Source organism: Impatiens glandulifera, chromosome 1 (assembly GCF_907164915.1).
Source record: "Impatiens glandulifera chromosome 1, dImpGla2.1, whole genome shotgun sequence".
In the NCBI taxonomy this organism is placed as follows: Eukaryota; Viridiplantae; Streptophyta; class Magnoliopsida; order Ericales; family Balsaminaceae; genus Impatiens; species Impatiens glandulifera.
The window spans coordinates 25432163-25457329 of record NC_061862.1 but is presented as its reverse complement, the minus strand read 5'-3'; the positions used below and the strand labels follow the sequence as shown (position 1 = coordinate 25457329).

Genomic DNA, 25167 nt, shown 5'->3' with positions numbered 1-25167 from the left:
CATGGATCGCCACGGTTTAGGATATGTCCCTACATTGATAGTTATATTTTTTGAAAATATTAATATTATAGATATTATTAATAGTCTATCAAAATGATCTATAGGATCAATTCCCAGGCAGAGTAAAAAAATTCTCGATGTTGAACTTTCTAATATGAAGTTTGAAATAAAGAAATAGAATAAAATGTTACAATCGGCTAGAGAGGGATAGAGGTGGATCCCGCGAAGAGCAAACTCATCGTGGATACAATCTGTAAATGCCACAACTCAATCTTACGAAAGAAAAACAATAATATTATAACAAGAAAAAATCAATCTAGAAGAAAAATTGACCGAAAGTTGTGCATTAGATTGTAAGTTGAGAACTAATTCTTATGGGAAAAAGTCGAGAGTTGCTGATTTTGATATGGGTGTGGAATCTGAAAAAAATAAATTTTTGGAGGAAGAAGAGATAAAAAGACTCTTGTGGATTTCTTCTATAAGACTGAAACAAATATTCTTTATTCTTTTCTCTTACACATCATATTCAGCACAGACCATTAGTTACTAAAACTGCTAAAACGTTTGAGATCTCCACCATTAAAGATTAAACTTAAAAGGCATTCAATTTATTATTTAAAATATGGCTGACCATTATTTGAGTTTATTGTGTAACAAATTCCTCCCTTAAACTCAAATCTTTTCCATCTTTCATTCCAATCATCCTCTTGAAATTTTCGAACAACACAGTTGGTAGCGCCTTTGTAAAAATATCCGCCACTTGATCACGACTCACAACATGACTTAATTGCACATTACTTTCCTTCACATGTTCCCGTATAAAATAGAAACGAACATCGATATGCTTGCTCCTCTCATGGTGCACCAGATTCCTTGCCAACTCAATTGCTGATTTGTTGTCGACTCGTATTTCAATTGCTTCGTATTGCTGAATTTGTAGTTCGTTTAGTAGACTTCTTAGCCATATTGCGTGACACACACACTAGGATGTTGCCACATACTCCACCTCACATGTTGACAATGTCATTATTGGCTGCTTCTTTAAGAGCCATGTGAAAGTTGTGTCTCCCATATAAAACACATATCCCGATGTACTTTTTCGATCATCTATATCTCCACACCAATCACTATTGGAATAACCGATCAACTTGTATTCCTTTGTCTGGGAGTATAGTAACCCGAGTGACGACGTTCCTCGGATGTATCGAAGAATTCTTTTAATAGCCTTCAAATGCGTGTAGTTTAGTTCCTCCATGAATCGGCTTACCATGCCGACACTATACGCAATGTCAGGACTTGTGCATGTGAGATATCGTAGACTTCCGAATAAACTTCGATATTTGCTGGCATCCGTACGATCTCCTCCCTAAAATTTAGAGAGTTTTGTTCCGAGTTCCATTGGTGTTGCTACTGGGTTGCATTCTTCCATCTTATTCTTTTTCAGAATATCTTTTGCATATGCCTCTTGGGACACAAATATTCCAGATTTTCCCTGTCTAACCTCAAGACCAAGGAAATATTTCATTAGCCCTAAATCTGTCATTTCGAACTCCCGAGTCATAGCGATTTTAAAGTCTTGTATCATCTTATCATTGTTCCCCATGAATATAAGAACATCAACATAGAGAGCTACTAACAACAGGTTACCTTCGTCTTTCTTTACGTACAATGCATGTTCATAGGGACATTGTATGAATCCATTCTTCTTGAAGTAGGTGTCAATTCGGGTGTTCCATGCTCGAGGCGCTTGCTTTAGCCCATATAGCGCCTTTTTTAGCTTCAACACTTTACTCTCCTTCCCAACTTTCGTGTACTCGGGTGGTTGCTCCACAAATACTTCCTCTTCAAGAACACCATTTAAAAATGTTGATTTCACATCCATCTGATAGATCGAACATTTGAAATGTGTCGCTTGGGATAAAAGAAGTCGGATTATCTCCATTCTTGCCACCGGGGCAAAGACTTCATCGTAGTCGATCCCAGCTTTTTGTCTATACCCTTTTGCAACAAGGTGTGCCGTGTACCTTTCTATCTCACCTAGGGCATTCATCTTTTTCTTGTACACCCATTTCACTCTAATAGCTCGACATCCATCTGGCAACTCCACCAACTCCCAAGTTTCATTTCTTTCGATTGCCCGTATCTCTTCGTCCATCGTAGCTTTCCATTTCTTATCTCACACCGCCTCTTCAAAAATGATACTCTCTGCATCTGCCAAAAGACACACCAAGTGTGCTTCACTTGTTGACTCGTATAAGTCTTGCAAACTTCGCATCTTCAGTTGTCTCGACTCTTCTTCATCATCAGATGTTTGAGAGGTTATTGGTGCTAATATCGGTTTAGTGGTTGATGACTCTCCTTTTTCTTCCTGTTGAGATTCCTCCTTTTGGTTGTTCCAATCCCATGCACTTTCTTCATTCACCTGCACATCTCGGCTTACGACCACCTTCTTTTCAATTGGGTCGAATAACTTGAAAGCCTTCGTTTTCTCGTCATATCCGATGAAGATGTATTTTTTGCTCTTATCATCCAATTTGGTTCTTCTTTGATCTAGTATATGCGCGTAGGCCACACTACCAAATACCTTTAAATGAGATACAAACGGTTTTTGTCCGCTCCAAGCTTCTTGTGGTGTTAGATCCGCCAATTTTGCGTATGGGCATCTATTTTGGACATACACGACACATTGCACCGCTTCTGCCCAAAACTCTTTCGGCATCTTTTTGCTCTTCATCATAGACCGAACCATGTCGAGGATAGTCCGATTTTCCCTCTCGGCCACACCATTTTGATGAGGTGAGTAGGGCGTCGTTAAAAATCTCTTAATCCCTTGTTCCTCGCAATAGACTGTGAAAGCGGTTGACATGTACTCTCCTCCTCTATCTGACCGTATGGCCTTGATGAAAAAACCAGTCGTCTTTTCCACTAATACCTTGAATTTCTTGAATGCCTCGAATGCTTCCGATTTTTCTTTCAAAAAATAAATCCAAGTCTTCCTTGTGTAGTTATCAATGAATGTAATAAAGTACCTCTTCTCACTATATGACTTAAGTGTGATTGGGCCGCATATATCGGTGTGAATCAGCTCGAGAGACTTCCATGCACTATATTCCACCTTCTTTGGAAATGAGTTCCTTGCTTGTTTGCCGAGTACACATCCCTCGCAAAATTTCTTGGTGTAATCCATGTCTGGTAACCCGTGAACCATATCCTTCTTTGCTAACTCCTATAGGTCGACATAGTGTAGGTGTCTGAATCGTAAGTGCCACAGCGAGACTTTATCCACCATTTTGAATTGCAGACATTGTTCTCGAACGTTTCTCAAGTTGAGTTTGAACGTTCGATTATTGGCCATCTCAACTTGTGTAAGTAACCTTTCTTTTTCGTTCTTTAAATGCAACATTCAGTCTTTCATGAGTACTGAGTATCCCTTCTCCAATAATTTCCCCAAGCTAATAATGTTACTCTTCAAGTTAGGGACAAAGTATACATTTTCAATTGACCCTTCTTTGCCATCGTCTTGTGAGAAACATATTCTACCTCGGCCCTTTACTTGAACATTCGATTCATCCCCAAATGACACGTACCCATTCTTTATCTCTTGTATCTCCACAAAAAAATTCTTGTTCCCGCACATATGACTGCTGGCTCCAGTATCGAGATACCACAACCTCTCCTTGTCGGAAGTGGTGTCTTTATAGGCCATCATGAGAACACCGACTTCTCTTGTCTCCTCTTCCGCGACCAGATTCATGTTCTCTTCTATCCTTTTTTCATAATAGCACTCTTTTGCATAGTGCCCATATTTGCCGTAGTTGTGACATTCGACGTTTGATTTGCACTCTTTTGCGTAGTGCCCATACTCCACAGTTGTAGCATTCAACAGTTGGATGATTTGACCGGCTGCCTCTCCCACGAACGTCCTCGACCACACCAATTATGTTGGCTTGACTAATCCTTTTCTTCATAATTGTTTCCACGTCCTCGGCCTCCACTGCGGCCATGACCACGACCTCCACGACCGCGTCCCCTTCCTTGATTGTGTTGCGCATACATTACCCTGTCCTTCTTGATGGTTGCCTTGGCTTGTAAGGCTTCTTCGAGCAACTCTTGTTTTTTCTTATTCTTCCGCTGCTCATTTGCTTCAAGAGAACCAGCAAGATCATTAACAGTCATCTCTACCAGACTCTTTGATTCCTCGATTGCACAAACGACGTTTTCGAAATTCTCGGTCAATAACCGTATAATCTTCTCCACAACTCTTGCATTTGAGAGGGCTTCTTCATTGCGTTTAAGTTGATTCACCACTGTTTGCACATGCGTGATGTAGGTAGAAATTCTTTCGGACTCCTTCATCTTCATGGCCTCCAATTCGCCTCGAAGAGTTTGAAGTCGCACTTGTTTAACTTGATCGACACCCTTGAAAACCTTCTCTAAAGTGTCCCACGTTGCCTTCGAATTTTCTGCACCTACACTTTTCTCGAAACCCGACTCGTCCACCGCTTGAAATAGGAGGTAGAGAGCGGTCTTATCTTTCATTCGTGTTTCTTTCAACGCCCTCAACTGAATCGCCGAAAGATTTCTCGTTTCAGCCGGTTCTTCATAACCATCTTCGACTACTTCCCATACGTCTTGTGCACCGAGTAAAGCTCGCATCTGAATACTCAAATTATCAAAGTTGGTTTTGATGAGTCACGGCAGTGGTATCTGCCCCAACGCTTTGTTTGTCATGGCGCTTTGATACCAATTTGAGAAAAATAAACTTTTGGAGGAAGAGGAGATAAAAAGACTTTTGGGGATTTCTTCTATAAGACTGAAACAAATATTCTTTATTTTTTTCTCTCACACATCATATTCAACCCACATACCTTTATTTATAGTCTATTAATAAAAAACAAAACGTACAAGAAATGAAAACAACAATTAAAGACAAAAACTGTAACAATAACATTTAAGACTGACCATCGGTTACTAAAACTGTTAAAACGTTTGAGATCTCCACCATTAAAGATTAAACTTAAAAGACATTCAATTTATTATTTAAAATATGTCTGACCGTTATTTGAGTTTATTGTGTAACAAAATACCCACAAATTGGTTGGTAATACCTTGTAGCCCAGGTCTCTTGCATACTTGAGTTCCTCGCCATAGTAGACACCAACAAATTCGCCGGTTGGAAAGAGAAGAATACCATCTTTTTACTACAGAGTCAACTTGAACAATTAGAACTTGACCCGATGTTAGGTGTGGCCCATTTTTTACTATACATACATTTTCACAAATAAACTATCCAAAACTTATTTTTGTAGATGTCTTTTCACACTAATATGTTCACGAAGAAATATGGACATTAATAATGGACAAAGATGAACAGTTAGAAGATATACAAGATTAACGAAAGGATACACTGAATGAATGAAGAATTATCTGTGGGCAATATAAATCAACTATTTTTAGTATATCATATTTATATTTATCAACTATAAGTAATAACTAGATTTTTAAAATTTTATTCTTCCTTTGAATGAGTGAAAACAAAGTTATGATACAATGTGACAGAATACAAAATTAAAGGACTAAATTAGTTATTTCATAAACTTGGTTCTGCAAGCAAATTAGCAAATATATGCAAAAACTTCATTGATTTGAACTCGAAGGAAGAAGGGTTTCGTTTATATACGCGAAAGAAAGCATCTTAATCTTTGATCCGTTTCAAATAAACCGAAGGGCGGTGCACATCACTGTACGCGGCTATGGCGGGGATGGGCGATGGTTACGTGGGTACATCCCAAGATGCCGTGAGGATTCGAAGGCTTGAGAAGCAGAGAGAAGCTGAGAGGAAGAAAATTCAAGACCTCAAGAATAAGACTGCTTCTTCCCAGGGCCAACCTGGTCTACTTCAGTTCGGTTCCAGTACTTGTGAGGTTTTTTAATCCTCTCTCCCTTTCTATCTATCTAATTTGAATTCACTTCCCATTTCCATTTCTAGGGTTTTAATCTTGTCTTCAATCATTTTTAGGGTTCTGTCTTACTTCTGTCATTAGGGTTCTATTTTTTTTAAGGTTTATAATTGTCTCAGGTTCTGGAGACTGCATTTAAGAAGGAAACAGTTGGTTTGGTAACCAGGGAGCAATATGTTGAGAAGGTATTGATAATCGTTCAGGTTTTCTAGATTGTTATATTTTGAGGTTTGTCTAATTATTTCTTATGGACGATGTGCAGAGGGTTAATATTAGGACTAAATTTGAAGAAGAGGAGAAGGAGAAGTTGCAGAAATTGCAAAAGGAGTAAGTGAATAAATTGATAATCTTTCTGTTACTCATGTTTTTATTCTTGTTCTGACATCTATATGTTTTTCAGAGAGGAGGAACTTCAAGCACAAAAGAGGAAGAAGAGGAAAGTGAAGGGAAATTCTCGTTTATCCTTTTCTGAGGACCCTGTGGAGGGAAGTGAAGAGGAAGAGGAGGAGAACAGTGAGTTATAATTTGCTACATTAGAGCTTTTTAATGTTTCATGAAAATTTCTGCACTTATTGTGAAATTGTTTAATTTAACTATGCAATTGAGTAATGAGGGAAATATTTACAAGTTTAAGTAGGGTAGTAAGACTTTTTTAGGGTTGATTAGTTATTCTAATCACTTGTACTTCAAATTTAGATCTAAGGGTTAGATTGAGGTTTTAGTGATCTTCATTAGTAGGCACATCTAATTACCCCTCATTCATTATTACTGTTAACTAATTGTGCATGGGGGACTGAAATCTGAATTTTTCGCTTCATTACTCTTTCATAGTAGCAACTCTCAGGTACTAAATGATCATGAGAGATTTAAACCAGCTACATCTTCCCCTTTTTATTCTATGATTATTTTCTGGACTCGAAATTCCAAGGTTGTGTGACTTAACTAGCCAATGACCCAATTTGGAACACTTACGATTTTTGCTTATGTATCCCAGATCTGTTTCTGAATTGTGTCTGACTAAGTTTAGTTTCCAAGCATAATCCAGATCCAGATGAGTGCAACATGCTCACACGAGCTACTCTCATAAACTAAATCATGATCATACAAGATTTGAACCAGCTGCTGCATCTTCCCTTGTTTACTCTATGATTTCCTTTATGAATGTTGTTTCAACTAGGAATTCGAAGGTGTCAGTGACTTGACTAGATAATAATATCTTTAATTTCAAAAGCTCAACAAATACTTCCCTTTCTGATAAAATATGTCTTAGGAAGAAAGTGTGCATCATACTTATGTCACGAAGTATATTGGAATTATGTGTACTTTTCATTATTACAAAAAAAATGACTTGAGATATTATTGTTCTATTTGGTCTTATAGTAATCAAAGATTCTAAAAAGTCTGGATGTGGCAAATTTGGTAAAGATCCTACAGTGGAGACAAGCTTTTTGCCTGATAGGTGTGACATCTCTACCTCTTTCTCTCTTTCTTTTTATCCGACTGAAATGGAGTTTAATGAGTTAATGTGACATGGTCACTTTTGGGGGTGGCAATATTTGCTTTCCTAACACACTTCCCTGAATTTGAAGCATACTCTTGCAGTGAGCGGGAGGCAGAGGAAAAAGCTGAACGTGAAAGGTTAAGGCAACAATGGCTTCGTGAACAAGAGCAAATAAAAAGTAAGTCATATTTGTACACTTCAAATTCATGAAGAGGGTGTATATGTTCTTTTCTTAATCATGTTTTTTATGTGGACACTTTTTTAGATGAGCCTCTCGAGATCACATACAGTTATTGGGATGGGACTGGTCATAGACGAATCATCCAAGTAAAGAATTCACTTACTGTTCTATTTTCCTTCTGTATTGTTTCTCTTGATTCTGAAATTCACTTTCTTTTCCAGGTCCGTAAAGGTGATGCCATAGGTGAGTTCCTCAGGTCTGTTCAGCAGCAACTTGCTCCTGAGTTCCGAGAGGTTCGCACGACATCTGTTGAAAATTTGTTGTATGTGAAGGAAGATTTAATCATTCCACATGTAAGAAATTTATTAAAGTACCTTTGTTATTTAATTGCTTTTATACTACCTTTTTGAATGATAAACGACTGATATTATATTTTTCTACTCATGATTATGGATTTCAGCAACATAGCTTCTACGAGCTGATTGTTAACAAAGCTAGGGGAAAAAGTGGTCCGGTAATTAGTTAATTTCATAATTATTTTGCTCGTTTTGATCTCTTCAAGCATTATGGGTCTTAGTTTAATGCGGGAAACTAGAAAATCAGTACACTTGTTGTGTATGTGCTTAACATTCTTGAGCAGATAGTCCTGACTTAGTTTTCTATGCTGTTCAGCTCTTCCACTTTGATGTGCACGAGGATGTTCGAACCATTGCTGATGCAACAATAGAGAAAGATGAGGTATGAGAGACTGAGAGTCCTTTTACTTAGAGTTTTGCCTTTTTCCTTCCCTCTTGTTTTTTTATTGTACAGGTTTGACATGTAGTTGACTCATTCTTTTACAGTCTCATGCGGGTAAAGTAGTTGAGAGACATTGGTACGAGAAGAATAAGCATATATTTCCCGCGTCTAGATGGGAGGTACACTAAAAATAATACACACTCACTAGTGTTCTTAAGCGATTCTTAATAACTGGCAGTTAAAAAGTAGATGCATCTTAGTGATCACATATATATACTTTTCTCTGATTTTTTTTTTTTTGCAGATATATGACCCAACAAGGAAATGGGAGCGTTACACCATTCATGGCGACTAATGGCTGGCTGAGAGATATTTGATTGAATTGTTCTTGTTTTTATGAGATATGGAATGAGAAATGCTTTTTACATTATTATGTAGAACATGAATGACCTTCCAACCTCCATATAGAGAAATGCAATGCATTTATTTTGTTTGTTAGATGATGGATCCAGAGTGTGTTGGTGGTAATTGCATTGCAAATGCATTTGTTGACTAGAAAGAAAGTATTTTTTTTTTAAAAACATTAAATGGAATATGTTTGACTATTTCATCCTTAAATCTCTTGTTTGTAGCTTTCATATACCATTCATTACCTAAAGGATTAAAGTTGTTATTCATTGTTGCATAGAGTATATTACAAATAATTTGATTAGTGAATGAATGAATGTTCAGTATTCATGTGTTTATGTTCAAATTATTTCTCATCAGTTCATCAAGATTGGAACACCATAATCTTCTTAGAGAAGTAGTTTTACAAATTGTTTGGGAATTTAGTTGATAATTCTAGTAATTAAATAGTATTTTATCCATTAATTTTCAATTAGTAATAGAACTATAAAATTTCATGAGAGTTTGAATACCTTATTTATAGTTTATTCACATAGTTTTGTGTTTGAGTCAAACTATTGTAATTTTTTTAACAAGTAATTTATGATCCCAAAAGTTAATCTATGATTGTGAATTCTCAATTTATTCTACAAAAAAAACTTCATAAATAAAATTTTGTGATTTGGCACTTAAAGGTTAATTAAAATAATATAGTTTTCTGGTTGGCTTTTGTTAATTCCATCCTAGGGTTTCAAACTTGGTCAATCTAAGAATCAAGGTGCAGTTCTTCCATGACCTTTTTTTATCTTGTGAATTCGGCTCCAAGGTTTGAGTCTAGATCATATTTGATGTTCAACGGCTAATTGGGTGAATTGCTAGTTCAAGAATATTCATATACAAAATCAGTAAAGTAGTGGTATATAAGACATACATTTAAGTAGATAAATGAGCTTTTTTTTCATATATATTTAGATTATGATGCAGCGTGCGTGGCTAGGATGAACCTTTATCAAGATTCGTTGATTCTTACGAATACCGAAAGTTGATAGATATTGAGGAAACCTCGTTTTCTGATTAATAATCTTCCCCTAACAAAGTGTTTTAAGATTCTTTAAATACTCAAACCCTAGCTTGCAAAAGAAATAAACAACTTTTAATAAATTGCAAAAAACACCCGAAACTAATAAAAATGCGATTTTGAGCCCCTAAACGTCGTCAGATGGCCTTAAACCATCATACCTCATGGCAAAACCATGACTTCTTCACAGCACCACGTTTCCGCCCGAAAAACACTAGGCAATCGTCGAAATCTGACACTTGCGAGATATTTTCGGATGCTGCAACTTTCGCATAAACGCCTCTTCGACTCGCACCGCATCATTCCCCCTAGGGTAGAAAAGATTCGTCCTCGAATCTGGAACCGCATCATCCTCATCAGAAGAAGACTCACCCACAAAAGGAACAAGATGCTTCACATTGAACACATCAGAGGTACGCACATGGCTGGGAAGGCGTAAACGATAAGCATTGGGGTTGATCTTCTCCACAATCTCAACAGGACCAATCTTCTTAGCAGCAAGCTTGCTATATTCATGAGCTGGAAAACGATCCTTAGTCAGAATAGCCCACACAAAGTCACCAACTTCAAAATCAACAGCACGCCTTCTCGAATCAGCCTTCTCCTTGTACTTGGCAGTAGCAGCAACCAAACGGTCATGAGTGGTCTGATGAACCTGAGCCAACTGACCAACAAAATCCGCAGCAGTGGAATGAGGACGCACCTTGCTGGGCAGCGCTAACAAATCAAGAGGAGCACGCGGAGACAGCCCGTAAATCACATGGAAAGGACTGAAACCAGTGGAGCGATTAACAGCATGATTGTGAGCAAACTCGGCCTGAGGCAGCTTCAGATCCCAAGCCTTAGGATGATCCCCAACTAAACTGCGCAGAAGGTTCCCCAAAGACCTATTAACAACTTCAGTTTGGCCATCAGTTTGCGGGTGATAGGCACTGCTAAAATTCAGCTGAGTATTAACCAAACGCCAAAGACTCCTCCAAAAGTGACTCACAAAGCGAGTGTCCCGATCAGAAACTATGGAGGCAGGAAGTCCATGAAGGCGATACACATCCCTGAAATAAAGCTGTGCAACAGCCACAGCATCAGAGGTTTTCTTGCAGGGAATGAAATGAACCATCTTCGAGAATCGGTCAACCACCACAAAAATCGAATCAGAACCACGCTGGGTACGTGGCAGCCCAAGGACAAAATCCATACTGACATCAGACCATGGTTGAGTGGGAATAGGCAGAGGCAAGTATAACCCGGCATTAGTCGAAGCGCCCTTAGCCAACTGACAAACACGACAGCGAGCAACAAAACGCCCCACCTCTTTGCGCATCGAAGGCCAGAAATAAGAAGCTGCAAGAAGCTGGAAGGTACGATCACGCCCAACATGCCCTTCTTTGTGGAGTTCCTGAATCATCCTCAAACGCAGGCTGCAATCTGGAATGCACAGCTGCACACCGCGGAAAAGGAACCCATCCTCCAAGACAAAGTCCCTCGAATCCCCCTGTTGGATGCGAATGAGGACCTGAGAAAAGAAAGGATCATCACGATAGAGGTCCACAAACGAATCAAAGCCGGGTACATGGACACGCATCTCCGCCTGTCTACGCAACTCTTCATGTTCTTTGGGACTCATGCGGTAATGAGGACGGTTGGGTAGGGCAGCACCTGGAACCAAGTCAATGTGATGCTGGATATCACGCAAAGGAGGCAAGGCACAAGCCAGATTCTCAGGAAAAACATCTGCAAACTCCTGTAACAGCGGCTGCACTGGAATAGGCACCTCAGAACTAGCACCACAGGTAATCAGCGAACAAAATAGAGCAAACACCATGCCCGATTCGACCATGGCGGTCTGAAAAGGACCCCGAGACAACAAGGTGGTAGGGGGGGACGCATGATGAGTGGGGGCAGCACCCTTCTTGGGCTGATTTGGCATCAACACAATCTTGGTACCATGAAATAAGAACGTGTAGGTATTAGCACGCCCATCATGTATAACAGAATGATCAAACTGCCAAGGGCGACCAAGTAAAAGGTGACAAGCATCCATAGGAACCACATCACAATATACAGCATCACGATAATGGGAACCAATGGAAAAATTAACAAGTACGTGCTTGGAAACTGTAACATCCGTACCTTGACTCAGCCAGGACAGGCGATAAGGCTTGGGGTGAGGTTCAGTGGACAGACCCAGCTTCGAAACTGCAACCTCAGAAATCACATTCTCACAACTCCCAGCATCAATGATGAAGGTGCAAACTTTGCCACCGATGGTACAAGTGGAATGGAACAGATTATTGCGTAACCACTCGTTGTCAGGAGCACGAGGGGTTAAACATGATCGACGAATCACCAAAAGGGGGCCAACATCACCAGAAACATACTCCTCCGCTGCCTCATCATCATAAACATCATACACTAGGGCTGAATCTGAAGGAAGAGCAGAGTCAGGATCATCCACCTCAGTAAAAAGACCACGATTGGTGGACTTTGGGTTGCGACACTCTGCTTGGCGATGGCCAACTTCACCACAATTGAAACAACGCAAGCCACCGGGACGTCCCTGCGGGGGGGCTGTAGTGCTGCGAGGGGGGGCTGGGGTGGGATGGGCCGGCTGGGAAGAAGAACCAATGCCACTAGTGGGGACAACCTGTTTTCCAAAGCTACCCGAACCGCGCCTGGCTAGCTGTTTCTCAGCCTGTGAAGCACGCTGATGTGCCTCAGAAACATTCAAGGGATCAAACATATTCAAAATATCCTGCAACTGGAGGCGAAGGCCACCAATATAGCGAGAAACCAACTGGAGAGGGGACTCAGACAGGTCAACACGAGCCACAAAGGTGTAAAACTCAATGGAATAGTCATCCACGGAACGAGAACCCTGACGAAGATTCTGGAACCGCTGGTACAGGTTACGTTCGTAATTATATGGTAGAAACGCAGCCCTAATATGCTTCCTGAATTTGTCCCAATTCGTGAGCTTTGCCTTACCATGACGAACACGTGTCTGTTTCAACTGCTGCCACCATGCTTGTGCACGACCATGTAAGCGGATCGTAACAAGGGGTACACGACGATCTGCAGGAACTTCCTTGAAATCCAGAATCTCTTCAACCTGAGAAAGCCAATCAATAAACTCTTCCGGTTGTAGACTACCATCGAACTTAGGGATGTCCACCCTGAAAGCCTGCTCCCAGCGATGATTGGGGCGTTCAGGGGATCGATTCCGAAGACCACCGAAAGGGTTTTCATCTGTCATCGTAACATCATCTTCAGGGTGGTGCATGTGCATAGATGCATCCATCCGTTGCGTCAACCATTCAACCTGCCGCCTCAAATCGTCGTTATCACGGCGAAACTCAGCGTTTTCACGTCGCAACTCAGCAAGGTCACCATCATCAGCACCAGGGGTAGGGTTGCGCGGCTGTCTTCGGGAGGCATACCTCAGGGTCGACTGGAAACTGATACCAACTGATGCAGCGTGCGTGGCTAGGATGAACCTTTATCAAGATTCGTTGATTCTTACGAATACCGAAAGTTGATAGATATTGAGGAAACCTCATTTTCTGATTAATAATCTTCCCCTAACAAAGTGTTTTAAGATTCTTTAAATACTCAAACCCTAGCTTGCAAAAGAAATAAACAACTTTTAATAAATTGCAAAAAACACCCGAAACTAATAAAAATGCGATTTTGAGCCCCTAAACGTCGTCAGATGGCCTTAAACCATCATACCTCATGGCAAAACCATGACTTCTTCACAGCACCACGTTTCCGCCCGAAAAACACTAGGCAATCGTCGAAATCTGACACTTGCGAGATATTTTCGGATGCTGCAACTTTCGCATAAACGCCTCTTCGACTCGCACCGCATCAGATTACTTGTAATAAGTGGATCAAAATACAAAAATAATCACCCAAAATTTCAAATTTGAGACTTGTACATGTCCCTTGGAACACCATCATATTGCTTAGAAAAGTAAGTGAGAGTATTGTTTTGAAAGGTCACTCACACGATGACACGTGAATGACATAATTAATAATATTATGATATTTATTTTTTAGTTTAATATGATTTTAGTTTATTGGGATAATATTATTTTTTTTAATATAAGATATTAATATGAGTTTAGGGATATATCAATGGTACCTTACTTGTCGGATAATGAAGTACTCATCCTTGAACTCGATTTTCATTCTGTTTCCGACCTCGTTGAGTATTTCTTTTTTTATCACACCCCGATTCGTCGGATACCCGATCCCCGACGGGTCATACCCTCCAATTGTGTTGGTGATAATTTCTCGAATCCGTGTCCATCTCCTCCTTAGCAGCAAAAAAGACGAAATAATTAGATTTTGAGTTATTTTTCATTTTTCAATAAAAAAATTACTCGATTTAATCTTTTATATGGAGGACCCTTTATAAATATTATATCATGATTTGTATAAATTTTTCACTATTTCGGTCATATATATAGATGGTCCATTTTCATTTAGTATGACTTTTTCCGGTGTTACTTATCAACCCTCGGTTAAAGAAAATATTAACTGCCGCTCAAAATCTATGGTAGAAATTCTTACGACACTGTTTTATTGGTTCATTTGGCTTGCTCTACTACAATAATCATCGTTGAAAAACTCAAATGAGTTCGTCTTTGAAAAAATTCTCAATAAATCGCATAATGGATCATTTTTAATTGAAGTTTATTTTTTGTTAATTATTTATTCAATTTAAAATCTAGATGATCAATTATTAATTTTGAATTTGTGGACATTATCTTATATTATTTATTAATTAATTTTTCATATGTAACTTCTATTTGAATTTAATGAAAATTAATTTTTTATAAAACAAATGTGGATAAAGTTAGAATGAAAGTTGGAAAAAAAAATTTAAATATGAAGAAGGATGAAAGAGAAACAACATTTTTGTTATTAAAACAAAAATTAAACATAAGAGAAAAATATGTTTTTTTGGGAATATAAAAAAAAAAGTAAAGGTAGAGTGAATGTAGATAAAGAACAAAATAAATATTATTTATGATAATTTTTGAAATGATGAGGTATTTGAAAGGTTACATTAAAATTTAATAAAAAATATTTTATATTTTTTTATTAATATAGTTAGGTTTCGGGTATCGGATTTGAGTTTCGCACATTGCCTATCCCCGACCCCGTACCCAATCATGTACATTCTTCCCTCCCCTCAACCCCGATTTAAAAGACCCGAATCCGACTATCGGGTTCCCACGAATATCAGATATATGAGTGTACCTATTGTCATCCCTAAGCATAACCTCTATAGTCATGATAATCCACTTTAACTAAAACGTTTTAACTGAGAATCAAACCCGTAATATTTGTTTTTTTAAAAAATTATTATTGTCATTTGAGCTATCTTAATGAGTTTATTGAGATAATATTTATAATTTTGATTGTAAGATTAGAATAACATCAAAACATATATTAGAACTTATGTTTATTTGAAAATAATTATGAATGATTCTATACTTCTCATATTGATTTATAACTTTGTGTTTGAATATAATTATAGTAATCTTATTATTTTAATAAATGTTTTATGATCCCAGTGTGTCATGTTCAATAGATAATTATGGAAATTGCAAGTTCTCAGTTAATTTAGTTAATTTTTTCTTTTTAATAAATGTTTTATGATAACCCCTTTTAAATTATAGGGAATTTCAGTGGTAAGATTCTTTCTCATTTGAGCTATCTTGTACTTTGGGATCATCATATTTACTTAGTTTAGGGTTTTATTATCAAGTTTTCCAAGTTTAGGAGTTACATTTTTAATTAAATTTATGAAGTTAAATCAAATTGTACTTATTCAATGAAAAACCTTTCTTAATGAATATAACATATAATATTTCAGTTAAATTATTAAACTGAGAGTTGGAAAAAAGAAAGACATACATTCTGTGAAAAGATTACAAAATACTAAAAAAAAATGAAATTAATGACAGTCAAATAATAAGCTGGATAAGAATATATTAAAAAAAAAGACAGAGCCAACTCAATGATAATACATATTTAAAATATAAATATTTTACATAAAAATTCAATGAATCATGTTCTACACTATCATCACAAGCCCCTTTACATATATAGGTTGGTTTGGATTCCCACTTCCCTTATATGTATATTCTCATCTGAAGTCAATTACAATATATATAATAATAATAATCAAGAAAAAAAGAATGTATTAGAAAATCTGTAACAATGCAGAAATTCCTAAGCCTACAAGAAGAATCAATTCATTCTCCTTTCCATTCTATCAAATCTTTCCTTTGTACACATAAAGTCGATGCTTGCGCCTCTGATTCGGCGTCATTCACAACACCTCTGCACCTTTCAGCTCCACAGTAGCACGCTAATTGCTCACCTTTGGAGAAGAATCTGCAATTCCAGGCAACGTACATATATAAAATTTGTACAATTTCAGGAAATATAAAAAAAAAAAGTGCAAAAAGACTTCAAATTGAAAACCTGTAGTCATATGACAATTCTTCCCATTGCTTAAGATCTCTTTTTGCATATATGATTATATGCTGATCACCATTTGTATTTATAACTCTTGAATAGCAATTAGGCTGCAAAACAAAATATGCATATCAAATATACAACTTAACCAAACAAGATTACTATATAATTAAGTTATGATTACTTACATCACATGAGTGGTTAATTAAATGTGCCACACTTCCGGTTCTGGTGGCATCAATAACCCGTTCATTATCAATACGAAACATGTAAGTTCCAGCTCCCTACCAAAGAAAGTGTGTATCATCAGTGCATAACTGAGTATGCTAGACAAAAATGGTGATGCATATCCAAAATGAACTGATACAAAGTTTTTTTTTTTTTTTTTTTGGAAAAACTGATGCAAAGTTTGAACTTACCACTAGAGAGTTGTATATCAAATGTTCTCTTCGGTCTGCGATGGAAGGTCTTACAATGTCTCCAGTATATTCGATTACCTACAACAATCATGTTAAATGTCAGGAGAAGACAACAGATAGCTAGAATGAAAAAAAAAGGTTTAGAAGGAGGGAAAACTACCATGTCTCCAGCTCTATGTGGCAGTTTCGTGAAAATGCCATATCCATGTATTCTAGATTTACCTGGATCAGAACAAAACACAGAAAATGAGATATGCACAACTTATATAAACAAACAAATTTAGTGAATAGGAAACAGAAGTTCTTACCAAATGCCAGTCTCTGTTTAAAAGTTTGGCTCATGTATCTGTACTTCTCAGCCATGGAACAAATTTTTCCGGGAGAATTAAGCTGCGATGAATTCAACTTTTTGAGGCTGATTGCACTTGAAACCAAAGAGTTGGGAAAGATTTCATGTTGGCTGTATCCAGAGACTAAGTACGGTCTATTCTCTACATATGATCGTTTCAACGATGCAGCAGCCAGCACTTCAGGTTCTTTCCTACCTCTCCTGCCAAGCCAATTGTATGGTTCTGCCAAGAAAAGAAAGATCAAATCCACAATTTAATGTGAAAGAACTTGTAAGAATATATTAGCAAATAAAAGTTTGGTTCGTAAAAATATATTCATAAAATTACCATTTAAATTTTATTATCAAATATGTTTCTTTTCTAAAGGAGGAAAAATAGGTATCTTGTGCTACCAACATGCAGTTGACTAGTAGTACTGAATTTCACTAATACAGGATAATGGATAAAGAGCATATTTAATCATTTGTGCATTCCAATTGACATTTAATAAACGGAAGTTGATTACAGCACAGTTAATTTCCCTCATCTATGGGGCACAGTGGAAAACAGAAAATAATTTTGTGCACCAAACATACCAGTGCGAGCACAACCAGAAGGATTGATCGGGGGAGTATAATCCAACTGGCTGGTATGGGGCACAGTGGGATGATTAGATCTAGACCGTCCATTGCCCACAGGTCTGTGCTTCTTACAGAAGGAGAACAAAGGAATGCATTGCTCATCCTCATCTACATCCATTGGCATGTTCAGATATTTACCCTCATCTGCAAGCTGCACAAGCATAGGGAGTACAAAATATGAAAACAGGAAAGAAGAAGCTTAATGAATTGCCAAATTTCCATATTATTGTAATCAAACGAAACCAAGAAGCTCACAGATAAACATTGAGTGTAAAACCAAAATGTAAACTACCTCTTCACAAAGACCTTCAGCACGTGCACACAGTGGATGATATGCTACCCTGCAAGCAGTGCTGGAACACTGCAGAAGTAACTTAGAGTTACAAAACTGAAAGATTTGCAGAACTTATACAGAATGGACAATTAAACATACAATCACCATCAATCTATGCTAATTCAGAAAAAACTGTCAGTATTTATTTGTGTGTGATGTACCAAGAAAAACGCATCAACTTGCATTTAAGCCTCATATAAAACAGCCAATTGAACAAGATAAGGGTTAAAAGTGCGTGAAGCTAGATAAATATGTAGGCGAGTGTATTAATTTGAGAAATGGTTACTACAAATAGCATTGCCATGTGATTGATAAGCTAAATAACACTCAAATCCAGGAATTATAGTTCTTTTGTACTTGCCTGTATACAAGCCCCGTAAGCAACACCACATATACAGCACAAAAGCTTCCAGCGATCCTACATAATCACATAACAGAATATATTGTAATTAAAATGATGCACCTACAAATGAGATGTAGTGAAGGACATTTAAATTTGACAGAGATGTACCTTATTAATTATATCAATTCCATATATAGGTTCCATCTTCTTGATATCAGATAGGCAAGTTTCTGCCAGAAAAGAGAAGACAAGTAAGTTTGTATGATATGCAAGATCAGGTTATGGATCAGAACAATTAGATGCTGAAAAAAGTATGTAACACATGCTCAAGAACCTGGAATCCATATAGCACAAGCAAGATGAGCCCACTGACCATCAGTTGTCCGTTTCATTGCACCACCTAAGAAAAAGTGAAGCCAATTAGGAATTTGCACAACAAAAAAGAATTAGGTCAAAAATAATGACCTGAAGTTTGAAAAGATGTCCATGTCCAAATAAGACCAAATGTTTATTTTCAGTCAATATAAGTCTTAATGTGTTAAAAAAATACAGACTTGAAATTATTATGAGCATTAAAAATAGGACTCGCGATAAGAAAAGTTGAAATGAAGACATAAAGTAATAGGTTATTAAATCAGGAATAGTAAACAAAGTTTAAAAGTGATAGTGTTTCCTGTGACCTGCGACTCACTTGAACTTTCCTGAAATTTCTAACTCCTAATTTGAATGAAACTAAACACCATGTTCTAATATAACATTTTGCCAAATTTCAGGTTTGAACATGGGTTGTTTGGCCAATAACAATAATATTTGATGACAAGGGAAGGACAGATAAAAAAAATATACTCCACATGATAAAGTACCTATGACAGGACAAAGACAACATCGAATAGGAGCCTTGGGAGCATCTGGACGACACAATTGGCATAACCAAATTACACCATCAACAGGCTCTAGTTCACCATAACATCTAGCATGGACCTGCAGACATGAGAAATTTAGAAGATCTTTAAAAAAAATTACAAAATTCAATCAGTCTTACAGCAATTTATAAGCTAACTTGATGTAATAACATAATCCAAGAGTGTAGTGGTTGGAAATATAACACTTCCTCCCATCTAATGTAAAGCAGTTATGTTCAGCATAATTAACAATAGTAGGTCAATAAATTAATGTATTCAAATTACCCTCAAATTCTTTTGGTGAAAGGCATTGTTAAAAATATGTTCACATAACTAAAAATTTGTTGATTGGATAGAAAAGAGGTTATAAGAATAGCATCTATGTAAAACAAAATGGAAGACACATGGGCTTAACATTTGAAACACAACATAACTCCAATCATGTTATGCTTCGGTGGAAAATGAAAAGTACCATCATTCTACATTTATCACACTGCAGAAACAAGTTATCCTCGTACTCCTGAAACAAAGAAAAAAAACAGTAAGATGCTACCATCCCAAAACACCAATGCACTTGGAATAAGGGAAAGACATATGATCATAATGAAATAAATCAAGGAACTGATGGGGTAAAAACCAGAAATATCCACAGGAAAAATGATCATCTAGTGAAGAAACCCCACATATTCCTCAGGTTCATATTCCAGTCAAGAAAAGCAACAACTTACATCGTCCATGTGGCAAACATTACACTTGTCAAGATCGTTCCACTTAACACGAACAGGTCTGTAACCACTAGGCTGTTCTTTTGATCGTCCAGAAGACATCTTGCATGAATTAGACTTTGACGATGCTTTGGAACTAGATAGCTTCTGCCAACAATTATATGTTAGGTAACTATTAGCATCCCTTTCTATATTTTGGGCAGAAAAACATCTTCCATACATAACACGGTAAATTATTTTATTCAAAGAATTTGATTACAGAGAGAATCATACCTTAATAAGCTTCAAGACTTCAGGACAGGAGAAACCAAACATATCTGAACCAGGGCGAAACTTTCCCTCAGAAATAAAACTGTGATAGGAACTATAATCTGTATCATTTATACTATTGTAGACATTCTTCCAGCAAGAAGATGGGGTAGATCCTTTAAACTGCCAGAAAAAAAGAAGGCATGCCATTAAAAGATAGATGTTTGTTCCATGAGGTATTAGCCATCTCTAATTACATAAAAATAATTTTTGCAGGAATGTTCAAAAGTTTTTGGATGGCGTAAAGCTTGCTAGATCACAAAACTTCATTTATGAACAATATCAGTTTATCAAGAAGAGATCATAAAGCTTCATACTTGACGATGCCAGGTTAGCGAAAGGGAAGGTATACAAAAGATATATGTTTTTAGTGAATTCTAAGAGATACTTTTTTTTGTGGTCCTTTTGACTGCTTAGGCCAAATATCAATGCTCATGCAATCATCATTGTGAATGCCAAATGTAGAATTACCCTATTTCAAAGATTACCACTTTATATCGTGAGAACATTGATGAAGTCAAAACATACACACTGCTTCTTAGGGGTATAACTTGTTCTTATGTTATGCAGTAAGCGACAAATCAAACATTCAAGAGATAACATCTAGAAGTATGAGGACCACTGCTACAATCTCAAACCAAAAGGAAGTCACAGTACAATTAAATTGTTTTAACCAAGGAAAATAAAGCCTTGCACCACAGAAAAATGTACTAAAGCTGAATTCAACTTCAATTGTAGGGCTTTAGCTGTGAAAGATGAATACCTGTTCCCCAGTATCTAATGTAACTTTAAATAAGGGGTAAGTCCTTCTATCCGTATCCCTCATCACCTCCATCTTATATGAGGTACTTACACTTGGATCTGAAGCTCCAAAACAGAAAGTAAACAAGCAGAAAGGCTGTTAGGTAAAAAGTAGGAAACTACACAAAATGCACATTTAGCAGCGACCATAAACATAATCTTTAACCAGAGTGACCCACCTGTCAGTGATGGAAGCTTTCTTACAGCAGTGTATCGTTCAGGCCAGATGGACTTTACATTCTGAAAATGCTTTGAATCCACAATTTTTCCTGCAAGAGATGCCATTAGATATATTTGCTTTTTCTACCTCTAAAAGGGATAAACTATGCTAACAATTGAATGTCAATACATGCATTAAACTCAAGCATGCAAGTGCCCTATCTTAGTTTAAATTACCTACCAAGATTCAACACTTGCAAGTCCCCTATCTGTAGAGGAAAGCTTTCAGAACTCTCTATGTCATTCTGCACATCTTCGTCCCCTAGGCAATGTTGATCTAAATCAACACTGTCTTCATCATCCTGACTTATACTCTCACAAACTTCAGCCTTAGTGTTATTTTGCATTAGTAGCATCCTTTCTGGTAGCTTCTGCTCGCTTAGATACCTGATAGGAAAACAGGTAACCATTATTCCCTTTCATGGTATTTACAGTAATATAGCATTCAATAGTTAATAATAATTAAAGAATCAAAAGGATCTCCCCTGTTCCATGAAGATCAAACTTATGTTGAGGTCATTTAATAGCTCTTCATGAATTTGGTGACTACGTTTCTGGCTAGACTCAGTACATTTCATCGAAGTGACCAATATATAACAGTGATCATGGAACCTAAGTCCTTTGATGAAAGATTTTTCAGCACATTAAACCAATTTGGAGACAAAAACTTACTTATGCTTGTGAAAGTTAAAGTATGCAAAATAAATTTATGTTATATCAGAACAAAAATCGAAGGTTACTGCAGCTCCAAATATAGATTTCAATGGGGACAGTATGTATCAACTGTTGAATTGCCACATTGCCTCAGAAGCTTTTATGGTTAAATAGATAAATAGTATATGAAAGCTGAGTTGAAGATTCCTATATGGAAATATTCAAATACAATCTAATCACAAAATAAGAGTGCTAGAGACTGTTAGCTATATATTCAGTTTCCATCTTGAAATTAGCACACAAAACGATATAGGAGAGATTTTGCATATATAAGAAATGTAATGAAAAAAAACTATCATTTAAGGCACAAGATGTATTTTTACATCATGGATACATCCATTAGCCAATCCACAAATTAACTTCTGAAGCAATCCAAGAAAGATAGCATTAAGGAGAATGCACATTATGTCTCATCTCTAGGATCAATAAGTGGAGAGAAATCTACATGGTAATGATCCAAGATTTAACTTTGCTTGTTAACAGATTGCCAAGAAGAATGTTCCACCCACTCTATAGAAATCTGGATGGAATTTTTCGAAAGAAAAACACATTCACCCTACAAGAAATCAAGCACAAAGAGCCCAAGATAAACTCACTTTTTGGCTTCTTCTAAGCCTCGTACAAAATCTGGTTTCTTGCACTTCAGCTGGAAAGACGAAAGAAGTCCTCTAAGAAATGGACTGACCTGTTTCATGTTTACCCTGTACATTTGCAAGAGACAATATGATATTAGAATAATCAAAGAAATATACTACCAATCTAAACCAATTAAAAATATATATAGTAGACAAGTGTTTCCTCAAAACTTTGAACCTGGCAAAATCATGACTGCCAAAGAATTGAACGGGATAAGACTTCTGTCCAACTTTCTCCCTACTAAGACCCTTGCAACCAACAATAAGATCTTCTTCAAGAACCAAAGCTGGCCACGCAGGATGACCTGTATGATGAAATTGAAATTAAAAATGCATAGATAGCAACAAAAAGCTACTACAGAAAGCAAATTGATTGGTTTAAGTCTGAAGTGTAGACTGTTTTCTTAATGCTTGTATAATATCCAAGCAAACTTCTAGTCAATCAACACAGTTTTGGTTAAGAAATATAAATTATTGAGAGTATTATATTTTAAGTTGGAGCAAAGGCACAGGACTCACCAGTAAGTTTGGCCCAAGTGATGTCCCCAGGTCCCAGCTCATGGCTGTCATTAAAACTGTCAGCAGCTAGAATAATCATCTCACTGAAGTCATTGCCAATGATATCCGAGGTCATTGTGCTGCAACTCAAACTTAGTCTTTGCAGCTCTTCTCCAGAGATGAAAAATTTAACCTTCTCCCTAGACAAGATTAAGTTTTCTTCTTCACCGTCATCATAGACAATCTGCATAAAATCAATCATGCATAATTGATCAATCAATCAATTCCATAGACCTCAAAGTACAAAAATACAGATTTTATGTTTAGATATAAGGAGTTTTGTAGAAATTTTCATACTTGATGGCAACCAGTATCTGTATTATATCCATTTAGCCGAGCAATGTACCATTTGTCATCTAAAGGCCAGTAAATCTGCTTGCAGAAAATGAGTTAAATACTTCAGTATAAATTTAGATAGGATTGATAATTGGTATTTAGTTCCAGATAAGATGCTAACCTTGCATTGCAATCCAACAAGCTTATTGGCATCATCATTTCCTAACATCAATCTGCAAACCAAAATGAAAACCCATTAAATATATAATCAGATTTCTTCTGAATTAATGTAAATGAAGATAAGACAGGCAAAGTGCATACTTGACCCATCTCTTGACAGCTGAATTGGGCGTTGCGGAATCATTGCCTGAGTAATGATTATGCCTTTTCCTCCTATGGGTATTAGTATTACTTACATTTCCCCTAGACCCATAAACTTTGCGCAATTTCCGTAAGTTAAATTCCAATTTCATCTGCTCATTACTCCCTCGCATATCCATCTTTCTCTTCCCCATCATCAACCCACCAACCCCATTTGTCTGCTTCATAGATTCCTCCTTTTCTATAATTTCTACGAGTTCCTCTTTGACAGTAGGAAGTGTAGCTTGAAGGTTAGCGTCAGCCATCAATGGGCAATGCTTCTTAAGTGTTTTAGAGCGTCGGGAATAGAAGCGAAGTCCAGTCTGCTGTAATCTCTGTCCCTTGATGTCGGCGGCGCCTCCGTTGTCTAGCTGATCCCTGACATTAGATGAATGGAATTGGGAAAGAGGCACGAAACGTTCCAGAGTTCCGTTCATTCTCTCATCATCATCCAGTTGCTGCTGCTGCTGCTGCCTCTTTCCTTTGATTTGTTCTTCTTCTTCTTCTATTGCCATTCTCTCTTCTTATTCAGTGAGAAAGCTTATTGCCGATAGAGAGGAAGGAAGAATGTGCTCTGCTTTTCTCTCTCTCTCTCTCTTCGGGATGAGAAATACTGAGATTCTACGAAAAATTATATATATACATATATATGCAAAATAAATAAATAAAAGGGGATGAAGATGGAGAAAATTAAATTAAAGGAAAATAATAATAATACAGACTTTATTAGGGCGTGTTTGATTGGTGGAAAGATTTTTTTTTGTTGCCCAATTTGCCTACCTTTTCCCGCCACGTATAATTGACCAAATGTTTTTTTTGAAAAACTTCTTTTTATGAATGAATAGTTGAGTTAGGGTAGGGCTGAAGGGAAAAAATAAATTTATGTCATTCTAAAATTTAAAATTTTAATTAAAAAAATCATAATTCAATTATTTATCATTAAAATGAGCGCGATTCATTATACATGTAAAAAATATAAAATTAAATTGAGATATTGTTAAGAGTTCGTTAAATATTTAGTTATATTTTCTAAAATTATAATTCAGTTATTTATTGTTAAAATGCATACGATTCATTAAATGTTTAAACTGAGATATTGGAAAAAGTTCGTTAAATATTTAGTTAATTTTTCTATGTACAGAATAAACACAGCAATACAAAAATTAATTTTTTTTTTCGGTTTTTCATTACAATATACTTATGTTTTATGGGAGAAAAACAAAAAAGTTCGTTAACATATATTACTTGTGCAACCGAAATTA

General features: G+C 36.8%; 3 protein-coding genes across 3 annotated transcripts; 1 reads left to right on the top strand and 2 right to left on the bottom strand.

Annotated features, from left to right (window-relative positions):
* Positions 1–643: 643 nt before the first annotated feature.
* On the bottom strand, positions 644–1270 carry LOC124921634 (secreted RxLR effector protein 161-like). Its single transcript, XM_047462314.1, has 2 exons — positions 1007–1270; positions 644–928 (listed from the first exon to the last, which is right to left on the bottom strand). Exons 1-2 carry the CDS (start codon positions 1268–1270, stop codon positions 644–646), a joined length of 549 nt encoding a protein of 182 aa, XP_047318270.1.
* Positions 1271–5662: 4392 nt separating this feature from the next.
* LOC124919870 (protein XAP5 CIRCADIAN TIMEKEEPER) lies at positions 5663–8995 on the top strand. Its single transcript, XM_047460233.1, has 12 exons — positions 5663–5924; positions 6080–6145; positions 6223–6287; positions 6361–6473; positions 7341–7419; positions 7563–7639; positions 7727–7788; positions 7864–7995; positions 8103–8156; positions 8315–8380; positions 8485–8559; positions 8685–8995. The coding sequence occupies exons 1-12, from the start codon at positions 5754–5756 to the stop codon at positions 8733–8735; spliced, it is 1011 nt and encodes a 336-aa protein (XP_047316189.1). The 5' UTR covers positions 5663–5753; the 3' UTR covers positions 8736–8995.
* Positions 8996–15850: 6855 nt separating this feature from the next.
* LOC124921049 (histone-lysine N-methyltransferase ATX2-like) lies at positions 15851–24503 on the bottom strand. Its single transcript, XM_047461650.1, has 24 exons — positions 23867–24503; positions 23727–23778; positions 23567–23641; positions 23231–23453; positions 22890–23016; positions 22673–22777; positions 21544–21749; positions 21323–21412; positions 21106–21203; positions 20307–20465; positions 20037–20180; positions 19781–19828; positions 19270–19387; positions 18741–18806; positions 18575–18636; positions 18425–18481; positions 18022–18090; positions 17685–17880; positions 17068–17331; positions 16920–16981; positions 16760–16837; positions 16529–16624; positions 16347–16450; positions 15851–16256 (listed from the first exon to the last, which is right to left on the bottom strand). Exons 1-24 carry the CDS (start codon positions 24418–24420, stop codon positions 16115–16117), a joined length of 3195 nt encoding a protein of 1064 aa, XP_047317606.1. The 5' UTR covers positions 24421–24503; the 3' UTR covers positions 15851–16114.
* Between the last annotated feature and the right edge of the window lie 664 nt (positions 24504–25167).